The sequence below is a fragment of the Aquila chrysaetos genome, chromosome 18 (assembly GCF_900496995.4).
Source record: "Aquila chrysaetos chrysaetos chromosome 18, bAquChr1.4, whole genome shotgun sequence".
Classification (NCBI taxonomy): domain Eukaryota; kingdom Metazoa; phylum Chordata; class Aves; order Accipitriformes; family Accipitridae; genus Aquila; species Aquila chrysaetos.
Window position 1 is genome coordinate 2,123,658 of NC_044021.1, and position 21,767 is coordinate 2,145,424.

General features: G+C 41.0%; 1 protein-coding gene and 1 long non-coding RNA gene across 8 annotated transcripts in view; one reads left to right on the forward strand and one right to left on the reverse strand.

Annotated features, from left to right (window-relative positions):
* The window catches only part of LOC121232424, a 47,813-nt gene extending 47,012 nt beyond the window's left edge, over nt 1-801 (forward strand). Inside the window, exon 3 of the long non-coding RNA XR_005930816.1 lies at nt 785-801. This is a non-coding gene — a long non-coding RNA (uncharacterized LOC121232424). The remainder of the gene's footprint in view (nt 1-784) is intronic.
* CTNND2 (catenin delta 2) overlaps nt 1-21,767 on the reverse strand; it is a 688,109-nt gene that overhangs the window by 40,356 nt on the left and 625,986 nt on the right. For all 7 annotated transcript variants that reach the window (XM_030041721.1, XM_030041726.1, XM_030041725.1 and 4 more), the window contains 2 exons: nt 4,106-4,316; nt 650-734 (listed from right to left, as the gene is read on the reverse strand). In XM_030041721.1, coding sequence (XP_029897581.1) covers nt 650-734; nt 4,106-4,316 — 296 coding nt within the window. The remainder of the gene's footprint in view (nt 1-649; nt 735-4,105; nt 4,317-21,767) is intronic.

The window sequence follows — 21,767 nt, forward strand, 5'->3', positions numbered from 1 at the left end:
TGTCATTTACTAAGTAGACACTTATGTTTTAAAAGCTATATAGGATGTTGTTTCACAGAATCATATTACTGTATTGCAATTCATTTTTAAGAGGTTAGCAGGCCTGTGGGAATGGGATGGTACTACAGACTCCATAGGCTGTCTGAAAACCAAGTATATGATGCTACTGTCTGCCAGCTGATTTGAAGTGAAGCTCTCAAGTTTCAGCCCAGCACCACATGTAACTGGTCCCTAAGCACCCCTCCTTCAGATACTCTTGTTTACAATCTCATGAGGAAATTTGGGAGCTGAAGGGCTGGAAATCTGGTAATCTTGCCAGGACAGGGTGGGGAGGTGTAAGAAGGAAAGGTACAGTAGGAGAGCTTGCATAGGTTTGTTCGCTCTCCAGGGCTGTCAGATCCGGCATTTTTTTGTATGAATTGTTTTGAAAATCAAATTCACATCCCCTTTTCACCACCACACATATTTTTGAAAGGTATTTCTATGTTAAAAGTAGAAATGAGAGAAAAACTCATAGCTCCAAGTATCTGAAATTTTAAACTCGAGGTGAGTTTCCAGTCACATAAATGTTTTGGTCTAAAGTCTCTCAGCCCCCAAATTTGGGTAACCATACAAAAGATAACAAAACTAGAAAAAACCCAAGCCTTACCTTCTTGTAGAGACTTCTCAGGTCTCTGTACTGCCACATACTATTGAGGACCTGAGATGCTGCTTTCACCACTTTTGGCGAATGCCTGTTACACACATATATTAAAAAGGGAGAGAGAAAGAAAGAAAGAGTGAGAAAGAGACTGTTAAGTACAAGACTCCATTCACCCCAATTTTCAAATGCATCGCTATGGATTTAAACCCACAATTAAAGTGTTTCAAATGTACCATAAGATCTTTGGTTGACACCTTGGAGACCAATGTGTTTTTAAGCAAGGGCAATACATGTTATTTCTATAGTACTAATTATTCAGTGAGGAGCAAAACGTGTGCTCCTCCGACCACTGAGAACAAGGATTCATGCTGAGAGCATAGTAAGAGGAATGGGAGAGGTAGCAATTGGCAAAATTGTTGAGGAGCCAAGTGGTATTATGTACATCTAAGAAGACGTCCTGGCTACAACTTTTGGCATAAAGGACAAGAAGTTAGAGCCAGAGTTTCTTTCTCTATAAGCTGCCAAACTTCAACTCTTGACAGTGTGCTCAATGCATTAAGCGCCTCTTAGCAGTGGCCAGAAGAAACACTCTAGATGGGTGATGAGCACTGCTTTTGAAGTGCAGAGCCAAGATGCAGAAATACAACTGATTACAAAAAGTCATAAGAAATTTCATTAGGAATCCAAATTAGGACTTGCATCTTGCTCACACCATTACCCTTTAATGACGACAATACAATGTCATGTTGAAAACCATATATAACTTCACAGGGACTTCAGAAAGGTTTTGACAGAAGCTCTAAACTATTGTTACAGTCAGTTGGAGTCATATATTCCTCTCGGGATAGGTAACTTTAAAAAAACTCTAAAAAAATAATATCAGAGAGTATTCAGCTCAGTGAAGAAGGGTCAAATAGAAAAGGGCGGGGAAGATAACCCAGCCCACTGAGGAAGCACACACTGTGCTGTACCAAGAATACACATAAAGCAGTAGAGCGCTAGAAAACCTTGCAAAGGCCAAAGTCTGGAGTGAGGCTTGATGGAGTTCAGGGCGGTCATTTAGGCACTTCATGGTTTACTCAGAAAAGGCACATGGATTGCAAAACCAGAGAGAAACCAGAAAACCGGCAGCGTATGTTACTGGTTTGGGTGGGAAGTCTTCTCAGGGGTCAGGCTCTGGTGCATCCTGTGATCTCTGAGAAGGACCACTGGTAGGCTGACACGCTGGTAAAGCAATGGTCATGACACAACGGATTCAATTACCTTCTACAGTATTTTCCCAGTAATTTATCTGGTGCTTTTTTTCCCCTTTTCTTCCATTTCTCGCCCAGAGTACAGCAGTAGGTGGGTAATTGGTGCATAAACAGGAATCTGATGAACGCTTTCAAGCATAATTGTTTTTATTATACTCCCAGCTGTACTGGCTAGTGGGGTGCTGGTAGCACGGAGTAACCAGGAAAATAACTGCGCCGACCATATTGTGAGCGCTGAGGAGAAACAGGAACTATGCGAAGCCAATATGGGCTTGGCCAATGTGACCTTACGAACACCAGTTCTCTCGTGCTGTCCTACAGGGAGAGCGCTCGAGCCCTGGGCATGTTCCAAAGGCTCGCAGGGGCCAGCCCCACACTCCTGGCACCGATACACACCAGGATGCATGGCCAGGCTAGTATCCTGCACTTGTAGAAGCAGAGGCTTCATACTGGACAAGATAAATTCATACTGAAGTGTTTTACTGCATTAAAGCGAGCATGCCAGAATTTCCTGTCAGTCCAATGACCGGGAATTCTGATTTGTGAACAATGGATTACCTATAAGAAACCAAACCAAAGCAATAGTGCACAATACTAACAACTCTGAAAGCTGAAAAATGGAACTTTCACTTAAGATGGGCATTTGTAGCACTGTGAGTTGACAGGTTTTCTTCTTCTACAACTGTGTAACCTGTAATTACACAGGACCGCAACTCAAAGTACTTGAGAGGAGGGATACGTATCATGATTTGGGAGGGCGTTTTGGAATTACTCAACGGTACCTGGGCTAAATACCTTCACTCAACATAGATATGTCTTTCACAGTTATGAGGGATACTTACACAGGGAATTATACCCTTGGATCCTCCTAAAACTGCCCATGATACTCTGAAAATTCCAGACTCAAGAGGTATTAATAATCTCTGCCAGATAACGAACAGGTAGACAAATGCATTATTCTGAGGAAAGACACATTCAACTTAAGAGAAATGGATATGAACCTGCTTGCAATATCAGTACATTTGATCTAGAAAATATAAATCAAAATTTTAAATAGATTTAATAATAATAAAAATGCAAATGTAAATAAATTGGCAGAGCATGGGGAGCTCCCACAACTGGAATCACACACTTTGTTACGCTACTACTTTTTACCCCTTACAATTAGAACGTGAGAATGTTTCAATAATGAATTTGGTATGAAAAGAAAAGGGTGACAATAGAGGAAAAGAAATGTGATTAAATTATATTGGCAATGCTCCGATCACATAGGCGAGCATAAGTTCTCATACCAAATGTAGGGTGCATAAATCTTTCCTTCAGGTTGTGGCCTGGCTTTGTGGGGCTCTTTTAGAGCTCTGATGCTGCAGTAGGCTGTGTGATGACAGCTTCGAGTAGGTGGACTGATGGGTTTTGTGCACTACAGTGAAGGCTTTTTGTTTTCAAACTGCCATAGTCCCATTGCACTATACTTCTGCAGGTTGACAAATATGAGAACCAGGCTATCTGTTTTAGGCAAAAGAAGGATAAAGAGTGAACTCTTCATGAAGAGTGCGTACATAGGAAAACAGACAAGATGAAACCATAGCTGCTCTGAAAATGGCACAGTCGTGTGTAAGATTTTTGCATGTTTTGGTGCCTCACAAAGTAGCCTGCAGGTATCCTAACGCTCCCTCAGAAGCAAGGTGCTAGGAAAATCCATGGATCCATTTTTCTACTCTGCCCCACCTCACCAGCAAGCTGGTGGCAGGGAAAAGGGTGCTGTGAAGAGGGACAATGACTTTACATTCTTCACTCCCAGAGCAAGAGGAGCAGTTACAGAACTGCGGTGAGGTCCCTTCCTCTCACAGGATCCCTCCACCTGCATGTCACCCCTTCTGCAGGGTGCAATCCAGCAGCTCTGGTCCCTAATGTTTATCAGGATCTTCTGGAAGTGCTTAGAGGTTGTGCTTACTGTAGGTAATTACTCTTCCTTAAACTGCACACGCGGTGCACTCCATGCACTGCAGATGGTACATCAAAAATAAACCACAGCAGAGACTTTTGCCATTGGTATTGTCTGTTTCTTGTCACCTCTCACACTGGGCATATGATTTCTGATGAAACTAAAGAATTCAACTCACGATTGCACAGAGGAGGCAAACACATTCAGGACTAGCAATAACTACTGGAGATGTTAAAAAGGTGCAAGGTGATTTGCAAAACATACTTGTCTCCTTTACTCTTAGATATGCCAACCAGTTTCTCAATGCCGCCTGCGTCTCGTAAGGCCTTGGCATTCTCCATGTTTTTAGTGATGACTTCATGCAGAGTGCAGCAAATGGCAGTAACGGTGTCATCAGACATGGCCTTGCTTGCTGAGCTGTTGCTGTTGTTAGCGCCTGGCAGTCGGTGGACCAGATCCCTCATGGCATACTTGCCTTTGTTGAAAGAAAACGAAGGGAGAATTCAGAAGATACAGCAATAAAGGGTGACGGAGAAGAAGTACAGGGAAAACACGCAAGACTATTAGCACCATTTGCATCATTGCATGTAATCTAATTGGCTACTGATACTACTTTGGAGCAAGCCACATTTATACGATTGCATGTTCAAGCATTTCACACATTAGGGACTCTGTTAATATTTCCATACTACATCAGTTGGAGACTTTGGATATGGCTACATCATGCCCTTAGGAGGATGAAACGATGATAGTAAAAGCCAAGTATATGTACAAAAATAACCTGAATACCCCAACTTACAGAACTTGGCAAGTCCTCATCTCCCACCACACAACTTGTAACTTGTTACTATCAGTAAAATGTGCATCAGTTCTTAAAAACACTACAGTGAATGCAAAGCCAATGACGTTATTTGTGAAAAAGTCTTCTCTGAAGGAGCAGTTTCACTGTACAAGGTTAATTCTCTACTGCGTGCAGTAATTTAACTGGGTTCATTAGTGTTTCTTAGACTTTATTGCTCAGAGTGGACACCATCTTTTCCACACATCCTTAGTTGTATGGATGGTACTGACCAGAAAGGGAGCCTTTCTGACATCTATTCCCGTCTGATATTTAGTAAGGAGTTTATATAACACCAACATCCAGAACTTAAAATATCCTAAAATGAAAGGTGTAACGAATTTTTAAAATGCTTACACTGAACTGAAGACACGAAAAAGAAATTCTGTTGATTATGATTGGACTCAATGATCTTAAAGGTCTTTTCCAACCTAAATGATTCTATGATTATTATAACTTTTTTCACGTTTAAATGAACAAAGGGTTTTTTTGCAAAACTTGTGCCTGAAAGAAATGTAGTGCTTGTGAAAAGAACACAAGAACAGCCTCTGAGAATTTTTTTATATATATCTATAGTATAAATGTAAATATATATAAATGTAGGGTAGGGTTAGCACTGCCACAGATATATGAGAAGCCTCACACCAGTTCTAGAGGGTCACTATTATGGTAAAATGGCTGCTCAGTCCTTCAGTGTGATGAAGACAAGATCAGAGAGGGTGAGGGCCTGGTGAAGTTGTTGCTGAGGTCAGTGAAACAACTCCGAATCACCTTCAGTGCAGCTGTGCTAGGAATTTGCATACAGCAATCATCATGAGTGTATCATGCAGGATGAAAAGGACAGGAAAGCTGGGAAAAATAAATATAATTAGTAATCTAATCTACATCACATTTTATGAATGAAATAATCAGGTATGATTATTGTATATAATATGATAATTTAATCAGATTTGTTGATAAATTGAAAAAGTTCTGATCAATTAGTATTTATGAGTACTTATTAAAAATCTTATTTCTGAATTCATAAACTGAGTTGCGTGCATCCATATTTGAAAGCTGAGGTAAGAGGAAAATCACATCTTTTAACTATGAAGTGTAAAACTATTTTTATTTCTCACAATTTTGCCTGCTGTGGTGGAAATACAGCCAGTCATTTGGAACAGAATATTCATAATACAGATAAAAACTAAAATTTCTGTACTGAAATGATAAACTTAAAGGCTATCAAATAGATTCAGTGGTAATGTGAGATCTTAGAAACTACTCACTCTATATCACGTAAAAACATTCCTGATTATAAAAAGCATAACATTACCCACAAAATGTGTGCAGTAGGATTTGAATCTTACTGGTGTGCTGCAATACAAATACAAATCTTGTCCTCAAACATTTTTATTTCTTTGCACTTAATATTTAATTGGCCATTTGCATCATTAGCTTTTCAGCAGTATTATTACTATCAGATGTTGTACAGATGTTAACACCACTTTCTCTTTCAGAAATGGTTTGTCTGAGCAAACTGAAAATCTTTTTTTCCCCTACACATATATGAAACACTGTTCGAGAACAGCCTGAAATGCTATTTACATCTGCATCTGTTTGATCTATGTGACATGAACACATTAATAGTTGCTCATCACTTACAGTGATTACTTCAGTCTGTAGCATATAGGACATTAAGCTTGTGTATCAAAAAAATAAAATAAACCATGATTTGCTGTAGCTTTTACTCTTCTAATGCAGTGCCTGCCACTGGTTAGGAGTACGTACAAGTAGATAAACCAGATCAGTGAGACTTTCTGCTTTACTCTGTACACACATCCAGAACAGACCAATGTTCCTTTTTCCTTTTGTACCTCACTTGAAGTGCAATGGAGTGTCTCACCACCTCAGTCCTCTGATGGAACCAGAAGACAGTGATCATTCCATCAGGAGCCAAAGACTGTGTCCCTTAGCACTGGGAGTAAGGAAATCCGGACGGCTGCCCCGAGCAGATTTTCTTCCTGGAACTGACCTAGTATTCCAGGCAATAGTAGTCATACCAGCACACATGCCTAGACACACAAGATGCTTCTTACAATAAACGAAAGCTTTGGAGCTATCAGGAAAAGCTCAGTAGGAAAATGAAAAAAAACCCCACCCCACAATCAAGCATGGTATAAGCATTCCGGACATGTTAATGCTCAACGGTTCTAACATTTCTGCTGCGCACACCCTTAAGTTAGGCATGGGAAGATCAGATCAGTATTAGATACTTCAAAACAATAAACCAGGCTTTTATAGATAATGCGTAACAGTGGGACAGTACAGCATCCCTTACTCTGAGCGGCTGTAGTAATTCCAGCTCAATACTACTATTCAATTCTTAATCGGTTGCATATTCAAACTGAAATATATTCCAAGTGGGTTTTTTTGTTTTTGTCGCGCCCCCCGCCCCCAAGAATTGCACCAAATTTAGTCTTTGGCTAGAAAGTGCCAGAAGCCTCACAGCGCACATTTTGTCGACCGAAAACCTAGTCAGCGTATTGCAGCTGCGGCAGCTGTGCCAGCTGGCGTCCAGTGCGGAGACGTCCCCGTCAGACCCCGTAACGACAACGCCGGGGCCCCGGTCCTGCCCGGGGGGGACGGGGTTCCTCCTCCCCGCCCTGTCCCCGCGGCGCAGCGAAAGCCAGAACCGCCGCCTCCCGACAAAGCTGCTCGCACGTGCGGGGAAAGCAGCCGGCCGCACGGACAGGCGTCCCGGCTCAACGTGCCCTTCCAGAGGCTCACCAGAAAAAGGTGGCACGCCAGGCCCCCAGAAGAGGCGAGTGGCTGGGCTATAGCCATGACCTAAGCCGCTGTTTACATGGTCTTAAAATCTATTAACAAGTGTAACTGTTAACGTATCTGCTGTGGGTTTAGGACTTCAAACGCTTTGTTAGCTACTCGAGAATACATTTGGGACGAGAAAAACCCCTGCCTTAGCCATAAAAAACGTGTCTTTAATTCAAAACATAGGAACTTATATTGAAAAAGACGTAAATTTACTTTAACATAGAGTTGACTGATGAAAGTTAAAAGTTAAGGACTATTCTTTATAATGCTGAAAACCTTCCACAGTAACTTGCTTGCATTCTAAATGTGTTTTCTAAAACTATACATATAGTTAGTTAATAAATTACTGTACTACATTCACAAAAAAAAAAAAGAGTGATCACTTAACTTCTCTTACCTCAGTTATGTTCCTGCTGCTTTACAATAGACATGAAGGAGAGAAGAGTCATGTTTTCTAGCATTAGCAATAGAAGAAACCCTGCTCTAGTTTAGAGTGGTGTAAATGTTGAGTAATGCTAATGAAAGAACAGCTCCTGCTACATCAGCCCAAGACAGCTGACAACACAGGCGATCCTTGACTTTGCATTAGCCCATGTTGAAATCTGCAGAGCGTTTGCATTTCAAATTATTTTTTCGACATTAAGAAGCTCTTCTGAAAGCAGAGTGAAACGTATGATGGAAACTAGTCTTGTAATGTCAGCAAAGTTTTATCTAGCACTACTAGTAGGAAGGCTGGGGAATTCAACTTGCAGCTCAGGAAGCCTCCCTGAGCTGAAAGAAGAACTGATGAGGGTCCTGGGAAGAGAGGAGCACGTGTGTGAGAATGATATTAAAAATAAATAGCATTGTTAATTTTCATTAGGGTTCATACAGAACTGCTTTGATCTACAAATAAATTGATTTTTTATTTGAGCAACATTACACATTATAAGACCCAAAACTGATTTGATGCTTTTAAAGAGGATTTACATAATATGATTAAACATAACCACCAGCTTGACAAGGAAAAAAGAAATCATATTTATTTGCTCAATTACGCTCATAAGGGAGTGAATTTCACTTTCATAACGGAAGGAAGAAAGGCATTACACAGCCATAATTTGGGGGCAGCGTCACAGGAAAGGGGTGGTCCTGGAGGTGTTTGGGACAGCATTTTTCTGACACTATACATTTACAAGTTATTCTTCTAAGGTAAGACTTCCATCACCTTTATACTGAGAGCAGGATTCGTCTATCACTATACACTAAGTCTTTGACTGTAAGATGATAACGTTTGCTTACTAAACATTTCAACAATGCAGATTTAACATCTTTTCCTTTGCATGATAAAGTCTCATTAGCACCTTAGTACATGCCTCCATTACTTAATTCAGGAAACTTTTTCCTTCATAGGATCAAACTGATAGCTGTCCTAAGAAAGATTCTGCCTTCGGAGGAAAACAATAGAGCAAACTATTCTTCTGGTAGATTTAACAGGAGTAAAATCATCACAGGTAAGGTTCCACTTCCGGAAATATTTCCCTACTATTGCCTTGAGACAAAATCACTGCTGATGTAACCCCATTGACTTCATTTCCATTTTCACTCGTCTCTGAAAAATGACTTTGACACATTGGCACATTTATTAAATAGTGGTGACATGGTTCCTAGTTTGAGAGAACAAGACTAGGAAAATTAACCTACTGAAAACACAAGAAACCTCAAACAGATATTAATTCAAACTAAGAACCCTGTCCTTGAGGTAGAGCTTGCTCTAATAAAAGTAATACTTCACCATTTTTTTCCATTCAAAGATGCTCATTAATTCACATTGTGTAGCTAGATAATATAAAAATAGCAAAATGCCACCATATTTTGTTGTAATGCTACAGATATCCTATTCCAGAACTACTGGGGTCTGTATGTCATAATATATGTGAATTTTGTTCTCTTTGTTCTAACACGTGCACTCCACTTAAATTTCCAGACATATGTGTTTTTGTGCAGTTTCATCATCCTTGTGTTTTTAATGCCATCCAACTTCAATATTTCACAGTCTTTATGGAAAGAATATTACTGGGAGAGCTTTTATTATTACTTTCAATCATTACTTAATAAATGTGCCAAAACTGTCTACTTAATTCCGATGGAACAAATTTTGATCGTGAGTCAGTATATTCAACTGATAGTCTAATAAATTAGAGCATATTTATCACATGATAGCAGTGGCAGACATACCACTACTGTATTTGATAAACAGTTCATTTGTGCACCATGCTTTCTCTTGTCAGACACTGTTGTTTTAAGGTGTAATTATTGATAATCACTATTGGCACTAGTGTAGCACCCCAAAGTGCCCCTCAGGGTCCAGCTGTCGCTGTTCCAGAGGAACCCCGTCCCTTCTCTGAACACTGCAAATCTTCTAGTACATACTGAGGTGCAAGACGGGGTGTAAGAGCCCCTCCAGAAGTGATTAGGCTTAGTATGATATGGAGCAAACTCTGGAGTTGAACTGCCTAGACAGTATGAAGTATTTTGTAGGCATCAGGGCAGCTGTGAATCCCATGGGATGTAAGAGGGTACAGGTTTGTTAGTTTTCACAGGGAGATTTTCTTCTGCCACTGAAAAACTCGAGGGGAAAAAACTACCCTGAATTTTAAAGGCAAAATAGGTTAAGAGGTAAGAAATGCTGTCAGACTGGGTCTTGGAGCCAAACGCTTGTAGTTTTTTGTGGAGGAAGCAAACCCGAGGAGATGAAGCAGGGTAATGCCAGAGCTGTTGGGCCAGCAGCAAAGGCAGCAGGTGGAAGGAGACAAAGTTGTATTTTTGAAAGCGAGAAAGGCTGCAGTACTGAAGTTGGGAGACACTCGTCCCTGAGTAGATGATTACTCCTCAGACTTTGGGGAGCACCAGGAAAGGTGTAGGTCAGTCAAGAACAAGAAATAATCTACCTGACGTGGCAATGTTGGTTTATAAAGGAGAAGACAGAGCAGCACAAACTGAAGTAAGGGTAATTAGCCACCACAAAGTTTAATGCCCCCTCGCTCAGCACTGAATGACCTGACTGTTTCCACACAGGCTTTCCACTGCAACCACCGAGCCAGTGACTTTGCTACCCAGCCCACTCCTTAACATATAGTCTCTAGCGCTGCCGACTGCAGCGTACATCGCATGTGAAGGAACTGTAAGTCACAACAGTTTGTACACAGCAACTCTCTCCTCCCTTTGTCTGGCCACTTCTGCTCTGACACCATTTCAGCTGCTGACAGAGCAGATTTATGAAACTCAAAGGCTGTGGCTGCTGTCAAACCCGCGTGGTCTGACCAGTGCTAGCTAACGGTCTGCGGTGTTGCTCACCACAACAGATCGGTTTCCTGTTCCTAAGACCACCGTGCATGAAGTAGTATTGGAAGAGGAAAGTGCAAAAAAAACTTGAGCAGTGAGACTGAAAAGCATGCGCCCAAAAAGCATGGGCCCCATCACTTCTACCAAGCATCAGAGAACAGAAGATTTTGGATCAGTTTGGGATTTAGGTGTAAAAGGAAAGATAAAAGCATTTTTAGGCATGTAGGGGGCAATTCATGTGCCCAAACACAGGGGGCTAACGCGGTTTCAAATTCCCTTGGATACCTGAGATACTTGCACAGCTAGTAGACCTATGGAAGATGCACAGCCTTCTGGAAAAGCAGATGGAGACAAGGTAGGACACACTATCATCTTTAATGTTTAATGCTTATCTTTAGGCACCTGAATCTCATTCTCAACGTTCGGCCAAAAAAGTTATTTAGGTACCCAAGTCCTTTTAATTCTTATGTTAGGGATGTGCACAAACATTTGTGATCTCTGCAACTTCAGAGTAAATGCACATGAGGACATTTCACTACATAATGTTAACTGACTACAGTCCTGCAATTATCCCTATCCAAAAAATTATCATCTCAGCTCAATCACTTGTAAGGGAATGAGTGATGAGTTAACTTAGACTGGTTTGAGTAAGCATCTCAAAACTCATGGGCTGGAGCCACTGCTTTAGCTGCTTCACATTAAGCCTAGTCTGCCAATTAAGCTGGGATAATGAGTGCTTTGAGCTGGAGAACAATGCCGGGTTTCACCTCCTTGCAGGTTTATTTGAACTTAAATTTGAAGACTCTGTGGAGATAAATTATTTTTGGAGAAGACAGAAAGAATAAAACCCGTTACACACATATACCCTCCTGTGCCCCCAAGCACCCAGGTGCACTTTGCTCAAGGCTGCTGAGACAGAACAAAAGATCAGGTGGAGGTCTCAGATTCCCTCTTCCCCTCAGAAAAATGATACACACTTTTCACTTTTCCACCACCTCTGATGAGAGGCAGCGAGATTTCAAGATATATGATTGGTATTTGGTATGGAGCACGACAAAGAGGAACAATATCTTCCCTGATGCATTGTATGTGATGTGCCATTCATTGGGTTTCTTTTTTTCAAATCTTTTTTATCAAGAATAAATTCAGCCATAGGTAGTGTAGCATATAAAGCCCTACAGGGAGCAGGAATAGTCATCTTTTACAGTTTCAGGGAAGAAACCCTCAAACTTTCATAGAGAGATGAAAGTACATGAACTACCAATATCTGTGTTGGCAATGTGAATTGAGATTTGCTTGTAAAAGAATCAAATATCTAAAAGGGTAACCAGTATAGGAGCTTTTATCTTTTTAAAAAGATTAAGGATGCTAGTTCTATATTTTGCAAGAGAAAGGTATGGCATGAGAAGAACCAGGAATGACAAAGGGCACAGCCATAACAGGGATGGAAGAGCAGTATGTATAGAAGCTAGAAGCATTGGACAAACACAAAAGAGAAGCATTTTGCTATTTTCACCCTGAACATGCCATTGGAAATCACAACTGGGTGCAATGCAATCACCGCTTTTCAGCAGATTGCTTTCTTACATCCACGATCCTTCACAGATTTTCTTTCCTGCAGCAGCATTTTAACCTACCCACCTTCCTCCTTCAGCTTGTCTGCTTCCAGAAATGTAACTTTTCCATTTCATGTATTTCCTGCTTCCCTGTGGCTGATCATTTTTCTTGCTTTCAACTCACCTTCTCAGGGCTGCCCCCCCTCCCCTGTATTACATGACTGATATTTTTTCTTCCTCGAGCTGTAGCTCCTCAGCCCTTTGGGTCTTAACCACTAAGCTTTCATGTTCCTTCTCCATCTCTTGCATATCCAATATTTAAGTGTATATGTCTGCATCTGCCTTGTCTGCCCAGCTTTTCCATTCTCTCCTCATACTGGTTTAAACACTTTCAGTTTGATGCTCAGCTAGATCCTGTTTTTGCAACTCCCCTGCATGCCCATGACCCCCCCTCCAGGCTCCTGCTCTTTAATGTTCTGAACTAAAGGAAATTTTAGCTAGCTTACAAGCATAGATTTTAGACTTGAAAATCCAGTCTGTTTAAAAGGTATTGCTCTTGTACTACTCTTGTTGTCTCTCTTGTATAACTCAATTCCGTAGACAACTATCTATTTAATCTACTGTTGCTCCTAATACTGATTTTACTCCTCTCTCAACGGAACACTTTCATATTCTGTGTTTCTCTCACATAGCAAGACTGCAGATATTCAGGCTTTATATTAGCAGTTGTCTTAAAACCTAGAGATTAACGAACTTTCAGGGCTCTTTAACTGGCCGTAAACTGCTAATTCATACAGCATATCCGTCCCAACACGTGCTATAAAGGCTAGATCCGTGTCTACACTTGGCATGCAGAAGCACTTCAGCTGGCTCCATCGGAGCTAATGCCAAAACTAGAGCAGTGTATTGAGACCCTGCTGTACATCTCTGCCTCTTTCATCTTTGCTGCTGTCTTTTTGGCAATTGTCATAGGATGCATGCTGCCACAGAGAAGTGGATTCCTGGACAAACTAGCTCTCCTTTGGGGGGAGTAGATGTTTGCAGCAGAAGAGCCAGAAAACTAGTACATAAATATATTTATGGGTACCATGGCCAAATGGAATTTCTGTTTCTTAATGGCACCTGTCACACAGCATAGTGGATGGCTTCTATTTTAAATGTTAATCCATATATCAGCTGAGCAACCTCTATCCCCTCTCTCTCATGCTGGAGAGGCAAACCAACCATCAAACACAGACAGCCCAGCTCAGGGTGCATTCTCTGACTTGCAACCTGGTTTTGGAAGATGAATTTGGGAAGAGGTATAAGCGTTAATTTGTTGACTGTCTCACCCACACTGGCACTACAAAAATGAGTCAGTTCAAGCCCAGCTTGACCTGGCAGGTCTGTTGACCTGATAGGCCAAACAACTACTGGGTCCACAGAAGGAGAAAATTCTCCACCAATAAGCTTCTATTTGTCACCCTCAGCAGCGAAGGAAGCAGCATTTTTTAAGGTAAACTGTCACAAACCCACTGCTCTTTTGTTGTTCCCCCTCTGCTGGCCAGAAAAAAGGATTTGGGTGGTGGCTTTGGCTGTCCCCCTTGCAGTCTTAGCTTTGGTAGGTTGGCTGAGAACACAAATGACAGACCCAGGCTTTATTGTTCTTGGATCCAAGGAATCTGATCTCGCATGCTTGGGTTTTATATCCAGAATGGATGGAGGCCATGTGGGCAATCACTCAAATAATTTCCTTTTTAATTCACTTTGTTTACATTTCCTGCCAGATATGCAAACTGGAAAAGGCATGGAAAGGAGTTGTTAGCCTACCTATTGACCCAGGTAGTGCAAATTTATCTAATTAATCAGCTCCTTTACACACCACCAGATTTATTTCTCATTTAGACTGCACTGTCATCTTTCCTTTCATCTTTCCACTGGCCCAAGGTAAAAAAGATTCTGCAAAGGGAAGTGGTTCCTCAGTTTAATTGCTGCAGGCTAAGTTTTCTGATTACTGGAGCTGGTTTTAGTCCCTTGCTATCCTCTTCCCTGCTCCCTGCAGAGAATAGAGCTTTGGAAGGCTGAATTTTAAAAAATGTAGTCATTTAATTAATGTTATGATTAATCAGTGTTTCTAAAGTGCTTTGAAGAGGAAAAGTGCTATGTGAGTGTTGAGTGGAATTTTAGTTTTATCTGTATTATTTTCTGAGATAGGATAATATTTTGTTAATAGTCTGATTCAAGGGACTTTAAATTAGGCCATAATGAAGAAATAAGAATGTAATCTCTTTTTGGAAAAATAAGTTTAGGCTTCAAGATCTATGCCCTGATCCAACACCCATTGAAATTAATGAGCCTGTCTACCAATGTCAAAAGGTATTAAACTGGATTCATAAAGAAGCAGCTTTTCTTTTCTACTTTGGTTTTTACTTCGTGTCCAAAACAGAACAAGATTCTGACAGGAGACTGCTGTAGCCAGAGTGAATTGCAGCTAGACGTTATCCTGCTTTAACTGTCCATGAAGCCATTACTCTTTATTTGCTACTATTTTTCTTCTTCTTCACATGTGCTATAATATTGCCTGAAACTCATGAGCATATTTGTCCCCATTGTATGGTCTGAAAGACTGATTATTTTTGCATGCTTTTATACACAGTTATGACAACATCATGGTGAAATGTACAAAAATGTTTAGAGATGTACATTAAAATATTAAGAGAAATAAAACCAAAATGGATCCTCTTGATATATTCTGTTATTAAAGGTTAAATAAAATGCATAGATGTAAATGTATTAGCTCAATAAACATAAATCTTGGTAAAGCGATAGAGTCATCTGAAAAGAACTTTTCCAACAAATATCAAACCCACTCCAGGTCATACTGCACTGTTCATATATTCCTTAATTACTGCAATGTTCAAACATTTCTTAAGTCATCACCATGAAAACTCTACATGGAGAAGTTAAGATAATTAATCTGTGCATGATGGCAAAACAACAATACTGAGGATACATATCAGTATTTCACATTGCTTTATTGTGCACCATACAATAAAATAATTTATATTTAATAACAAAATCCTGGTTAGTATCTAAGGCTTAGTGAAACCATACACTAACTTCACAGATGTCAATGTCTGGGAGAAGGACAGAAGGGAAAAGAAAAAGTATAGCAACAGAAAAAGTGCTAACTGTTTAAAAAATATTTTTAAAATTTTCAAAGACAATTTATCCATGAAAAAGTAAGAGTACAGTACAGTATTTGCTTTTCTCCTGCAATCTGGAATTGTTAGCAAAGACCTCATGAAGACACAGTGTCCATCTATTGAACTGCTAAATGCATGAGTGTAACTAAACCAGACCATACAAAGGTCTGCCGTAGTAATGAAGCTATAGGTGCATTTATTAGAAGTAGGGTCTCTCACACTGGTCATGCAGTTAAGTGGGCAGGTAGTCAGTTTTACTAGGTATTTTTTAGAGGTCAATTAATTTTGCAGGTAGTACTAATGTTCTGACTCAGTTTAATTCCTGCTCTCAACAGAGTGCTTTGTGTTCTTAGCAACACAGTCACTGGAAAAGAGCAAATTATATTGTAGTTTTATATTCTAATTCACCTGAAGCTGCTACAATTTAAAGCCTGAATACAGTAGGTATGTAAGCAAGGATATGGTGCAGAATGAAAATAAGCTTTGTGTTCTCATGAGAAGGGCAAACATGCATCTGACAACCTTCCTTAACTAATGCATATTATTTTTTGTTTCGACTACAACATGACTAGTTTTTACATTTCTCATAAAAAACTTCCTCAGGTCTTCTTAGTTGTACAGCTCATTATTACCTATGTTTCAAGAAGTTGTGACAAATGAACCCTAATCCCGACTCCTCCATCAGAGTACAGATCCACTAGAGCACAGTTCTGTTTGTGCTTCCTCAAGAGGTGGGAGTCAAAGGGTTCACAATGTGACTTGGTTTTGGGTTGTGCTACTGTTGTTCCTTTCAAGGTAACAGCTCCAGGTGGCATCTTCAGGCTAGTAGCTGATCAAGTCTTTTCTCTAGTGGCCCTCAAAGAAACCTTGCCTGCAGACATCCATTTGAACTTGCTCAGTGTCAATAAATTATTGCTTTTTTAACGTGAGTCACAGCTGCTCACCTACATCTGAGTAACACACGGAGGGAGGATTCTCAGGACTGTGCACTCACCGAATTTCCTCCTTCTCTTACCTCCATGGGGACACAATTGCCCACATGGCAAGAGTCAGAGAGTCCACATGTTAGACTTGATATGTTAGACTCGATCTCTTTCTTGGAGATCGAGTTGGACGGAGGAGATCTGCTTAAGGCAAAGCCCATAACCTCTTACCCTTCAAGTTCATCTCTCTCAGACCTCTGCAACGTTGGCTGATCTCTGCTACTCCCAAAGAGAAGGGGAGAATTGCACAAGTCTTCCAAAAGCCTTCTCCTCTCTTCAGACTTGGGGAAACGAAGAATCTGCCAGGGAGCAGCTGGCTCCCTGGCTCCACGTGCCTTATTCTAAATGATCAGTGCGCTCTGGAAGACTAGAGTGGAGCCAGAGTGAAAGTTTTACATGTACTCAGCAGCCTTGCTACTTCCCTGCAACGTGGCAGAACATAAACTACACTCTGCATTGCAGGGGAAGGATGGGAGATCAGGGTTGAAGTGCTAGTAAAAGGTTTGACTTAACAACAAGAAAAAAGCAAAGCTGAAAAATAAATGCTCTCGGTCAAACAGAACAGGCATGAGGTCAGATACAATGATGACCTCCTAACCACAGGAAATTCAGAGGACAATATTCCCAAAGGTAAACTATTTCTTGATAGACTGCTCCGCTGCAAATGATAAATTAAATTTGCAGAATAACCTGTTCCCTTTGCGAGAGCAACGGTTGTTGTCTGTGTCACCTTGAAAAATTTTGCACACAAATAAATATATGACTTTGCATATACTCATGCTAATAGAACCATTTTCCTCTAATTAAAATTAGCACTCTGATTATTTGCTAGAATAATCCTGAGTTATGAAATCCAAATAATGTATAAAACATATCACTTTAAGAGCACCCTGAGTAGCACACAATCGAAGAGATCCTGTAACTTTTCTCCTGAGAGGAGTAAGTAATGAGGCAATTTATTTTCCTCATGTTGCACATTAGATCTACCAAACAGCAGGTGAACTCTGAACACCACCACTGCACATTCTTTTGGTACACAGAGCTGAATTACTGCCTTATGCTGCAAAATCTGTAAACTTGGGCTAGGAGCTTTTTTATCTTTCTTAAGGTTGCAGAGGACTTCTCAGGACTTTGAGAAGAAAAGGAAATTCAGAGCCTGTATATTGAATAAAATGCAAGGACAGCCATAAACTAACAGGGTCAATCACTGATTAATTAAAAGACTAAGTTCCCTATGTTAGAAAGATAAGCCCACCTCTGCTCCTGTTCCCCAAAGGGCTAAGTGTATAAAACCAAGGTGCAACCATGCATGAATGAGGTCCCTAGCTTACTCATGGTTGACCACGGACCTTGATACTTCTGGTAGCAAAAATGAAACAAAAATTGATGCAAATAATTTCCTTATAAATCATAGAACGCTTGGGGTTGTCAGGATCCTCTAGAGATTATCTAAACCAACCCTTCTGCTCCAAGTAGGGTCAGCTTAGTGTTTTCTTATATTCCGATGGAATTTCCTGCATTTCAATTTGTGCTAATGACCCCTTGTCCTGACACTGGGCATCACCAAGAAGAGTGTGGCTCTGTCCTCTCTACACCCTCCCACCAGGCATTTAGGCACAGGGATAAGATCCCCCTGCGCCTCCTCTTCTCCAGGCTGAACGGTCCCTGACCTCTCAGCCGCTCCGCACAGGAGAGATGCTCCAGTCCCTTCATCATCCTTGAGGCCCTTCCCTGGACTTTCTCCACTATGCCCATGTCTCTCCCGTACTGGGGAGCCCAGAACTGGACGCAGCACTCCAGATGCAGCCTCACCAGTGCTGAGCAGAGGGGGATGATCACCTCCCTCGACCTGCTGGTAACGCTACTCACGCAGCCCAGGAGGCTGTTGGCCCATTTTGCTGCTGGGGCACGCTGCTTACTCATGGATTTTTTCAGATTTTTCTTGGCAATTAAAGCGATGGCGATATAGTCGGTACAGTGAACGCGAGACCACGTTTTTTAAGCCCTTACCCTAACCCCAAGCCCTCGTAACCCTTACCCCAGCACCCTCCTCTAATCCCCAACACCAAGCCCTACCGCAAAGCCGAAGACCAAACCCTTTCCCTTATCCCCGCCCTAACCCCTTGCCCTGCTCGCTAGCCTTAAACTGCCGTCCCCAGCCCTAACCCTAGCTCTCACTACTCCCGAATCCCCCAACCTACACCCTAACTGCTCACCGCGGCCCCTTCGCAGAACCCCCAACCCTCACCCGAAGCCCTTCTCCGACTCCACAGCCTAATCCCTCTCCCCGAAAGGCAAGCTCTCCCCGCGCAGAGGCTCACAGCCGGAGCCCGAGCCGTTCTCCTTGTCCCTGCGCCTTCACCCCCTCGCCCGCCCCCGGCCCTCAGGCGCCCGTGCCCGGGAGGTGGGCAGAGGCGCCGGGGGGGAGAGCCGCGCCGTCGAGGCGGAGATGGGGACGGGCGACCTTGTGGCTGCAAGGAATCAGGTGAAGGGACGTCGATCGTGGGACCACGTTCGTTAAACCTTTACAATAACTCTGACCACTAACCCTAAGCCTGACTCCTAACTCCCACCTCGACCCCCACCCCAATCCCAAAATCTAATTCCCGGCCCCGGTACCACAAAGTCCGAGCCCGTAACAAAAACCAATAATGAACAATCTGGTAAAAGAAGAAAATAAATTGCCACAACAAGTATTTATAACTGTCGAAAAAGAAACCGCAGTTTTTTTAGCGTGATCTTGCTCTCATAAAGCTGAGCCAGAGCAGTGAGGTGAGGCTTCATTTATCACTGTCTCCAGCAAACATTAGTCTTCGCTATGCGAGAAAATGAAAGATTTTGCTCCCGTTAGCCATGGTGCTTCTGCAGCACAAGCTGGTTCCCAGCTTATTTGACTTAGCAGAAACACCCAATTAAAATTCCTGCCTATGAATCAAATCCAGTTTAAAGCAGCTGGAGGATAGTGATGGATCTGATGCAATGCACTAGCAAATGGCACTGGTCCTCCCTTCGACAATTATGCTAAATACTCTATTTAAATGGCATCACTAAACTCAATGGATCTTAAGTATCATAGCCCTACTCTTCAAAAAAATTCCACTCAGATAAATGAAACTTCTGAGAAAAATATGAGGGAAGGAGAGAGAATATTAGTATTGGCATATCAGCTTTTGAATGAGATGCAGTTAGCAGCAATATCATGCAGCCACGCGTTTCTTTAAACATGAGCTCCTTATCTAATATAATCAGCAATACAAAAATATCTAGTCATGTTGTATGAAATTTATAGCGGACAAACCATACTGAAAAGATTCTTTAAAAATCATTAATATAAAGCACACTCCTACCACTTATGTGATATTCTATTGGATATTTCTTAGTTTTCAGATTTATTGACATGCATATTCTTATCTTTGAAAATGTCTGGAATATATCCTCAGTACATATTTATTTCAAATATTAAAAGTAAACATCCTGGAGAATATCTTGGAACCTGACTGACTTCTGAGCTATGAAATCCTCTTCTGAAAACAAATTAAAGTAGATAAATCTGTCATTTATGTTCAAGTTCTCTTTGTCCTGGAATTATTTTTCCTTTCAGAGACTGAGTCAGATAATGCTCTCCTTATAATTCATAGAAGTATTTGGGTTTAGATACACATGAAAGAATGTTTGTATTAGTATCAAGTAAATTTCATAATTACAACTAGAATCAGAATAACCGATATTGGAAAGGACATCTGCAGTTTGTCTAGTTCAACTTCCCTGCCCAAAGCAAATGCAAAACCAACGCAATGCAAAAACATCACAAGAGACAACTGCATTATCAGTAGGAGAAGACTGTTTAAAAAATACATGTATTATACCTGAAATAGTTGACATAATAGACTGGATGGCACATATAGTCCCTTTGCTGCTCTCCTCCTAAAAAGGCTAGCATACATAACAAAATAAATATTTAAATATCATGCATGTGTCTCTTCATGTATGTACATGCATGCTTAGTCTCCTCTCCCAGCACAATTTTTAAACAGAATTTTGCCTACATAAAGACCACAATGGACTGCATTCCTTCTGATATGAATATATTCTGGGATATGAGGGCAGCCAGAGCATGCAAGTGGAAAGATTAGCTAATACAGAGCAGAAAATATGTAGTTATTGACAGAACAGGAATAGAAATTAACATGGTTTCTCTGTATTGGTACACGCACGTAATACTACGCAGCTGCAGATACCCTTAAAACCCAAATCTATCTTCAACACACACCACTAGCACATTAAGTTTTTAAATTAATCCATGTTTTAGCTGTCTTAAAAACCTATGCTTCTTTTCTTTTGTCATGGCAGTTGAAACTTGATGCTACTTTTCAAACATTTTGTAATTTGGGAGAAAAGTGGGCATGAGAGTATGTCCCTGGAAGGAATACACTGCTAGAGCAGCTGCAGTTTACTCTCACGATGTTAGTCTTTATCCCTGCAGACACGAAGAACAATACAGAAAGAAATGAAGAGCGGGCTATGCAAAATCGTGCCAGCAGTAACATGGGGTCCCTTATAAGGTTTCAAGAGGGTTTTTTGGGGGGTATTCTATTAGTAGTTTGCACTATTAAAATGCAAATGCAGCAGTAAAATTTGGTATATTTGTGCGTTTTGTGGTTAAAAGAAAATATCCTGTTGCAGAAGGTCCCGTGGAGGAAAGCTTACTTGTCATGACATCCTTGAGAGTAGTCTCACATAACGCTCTCATGAGAAAGCTAACAAGAACTGCTGCAAATAGGATGAAAAATGTTTGGATGGTGCAATTCAGAACAGTTACCAAGGTTTCGTCATTGAAATAGAAGCATGTATCAAACGCATTCTGTAGAAAATGTATGAAGTAAGTTCTGTGGACAATCTTCTACCCTGGGTCTATATCCATCCAGTGTCACAGTCAGTGGTATGGATGGTGAAAGAGAGAAGGACAGGGGCTGAAAAATGTTTGAAGACTGGTTTAGAATTCAGTTCTCTTGATTTAAGAAGATGGAATTCATCAAAGGCAAATGGTTAATATCATGCACTGGCAGGAGATGATTATCTGCAGAAATACAGAATGAAGAACAACCCACTGAGTAATAATTCTGCAGAAAAGGATCAGGAAGCCTGAGAGGATGATGAGATAGGCATGTGTTACAAGACGGGCTGCTGTGAGAAAGACAGCTATACAGGAGTGTATTAACAATTATT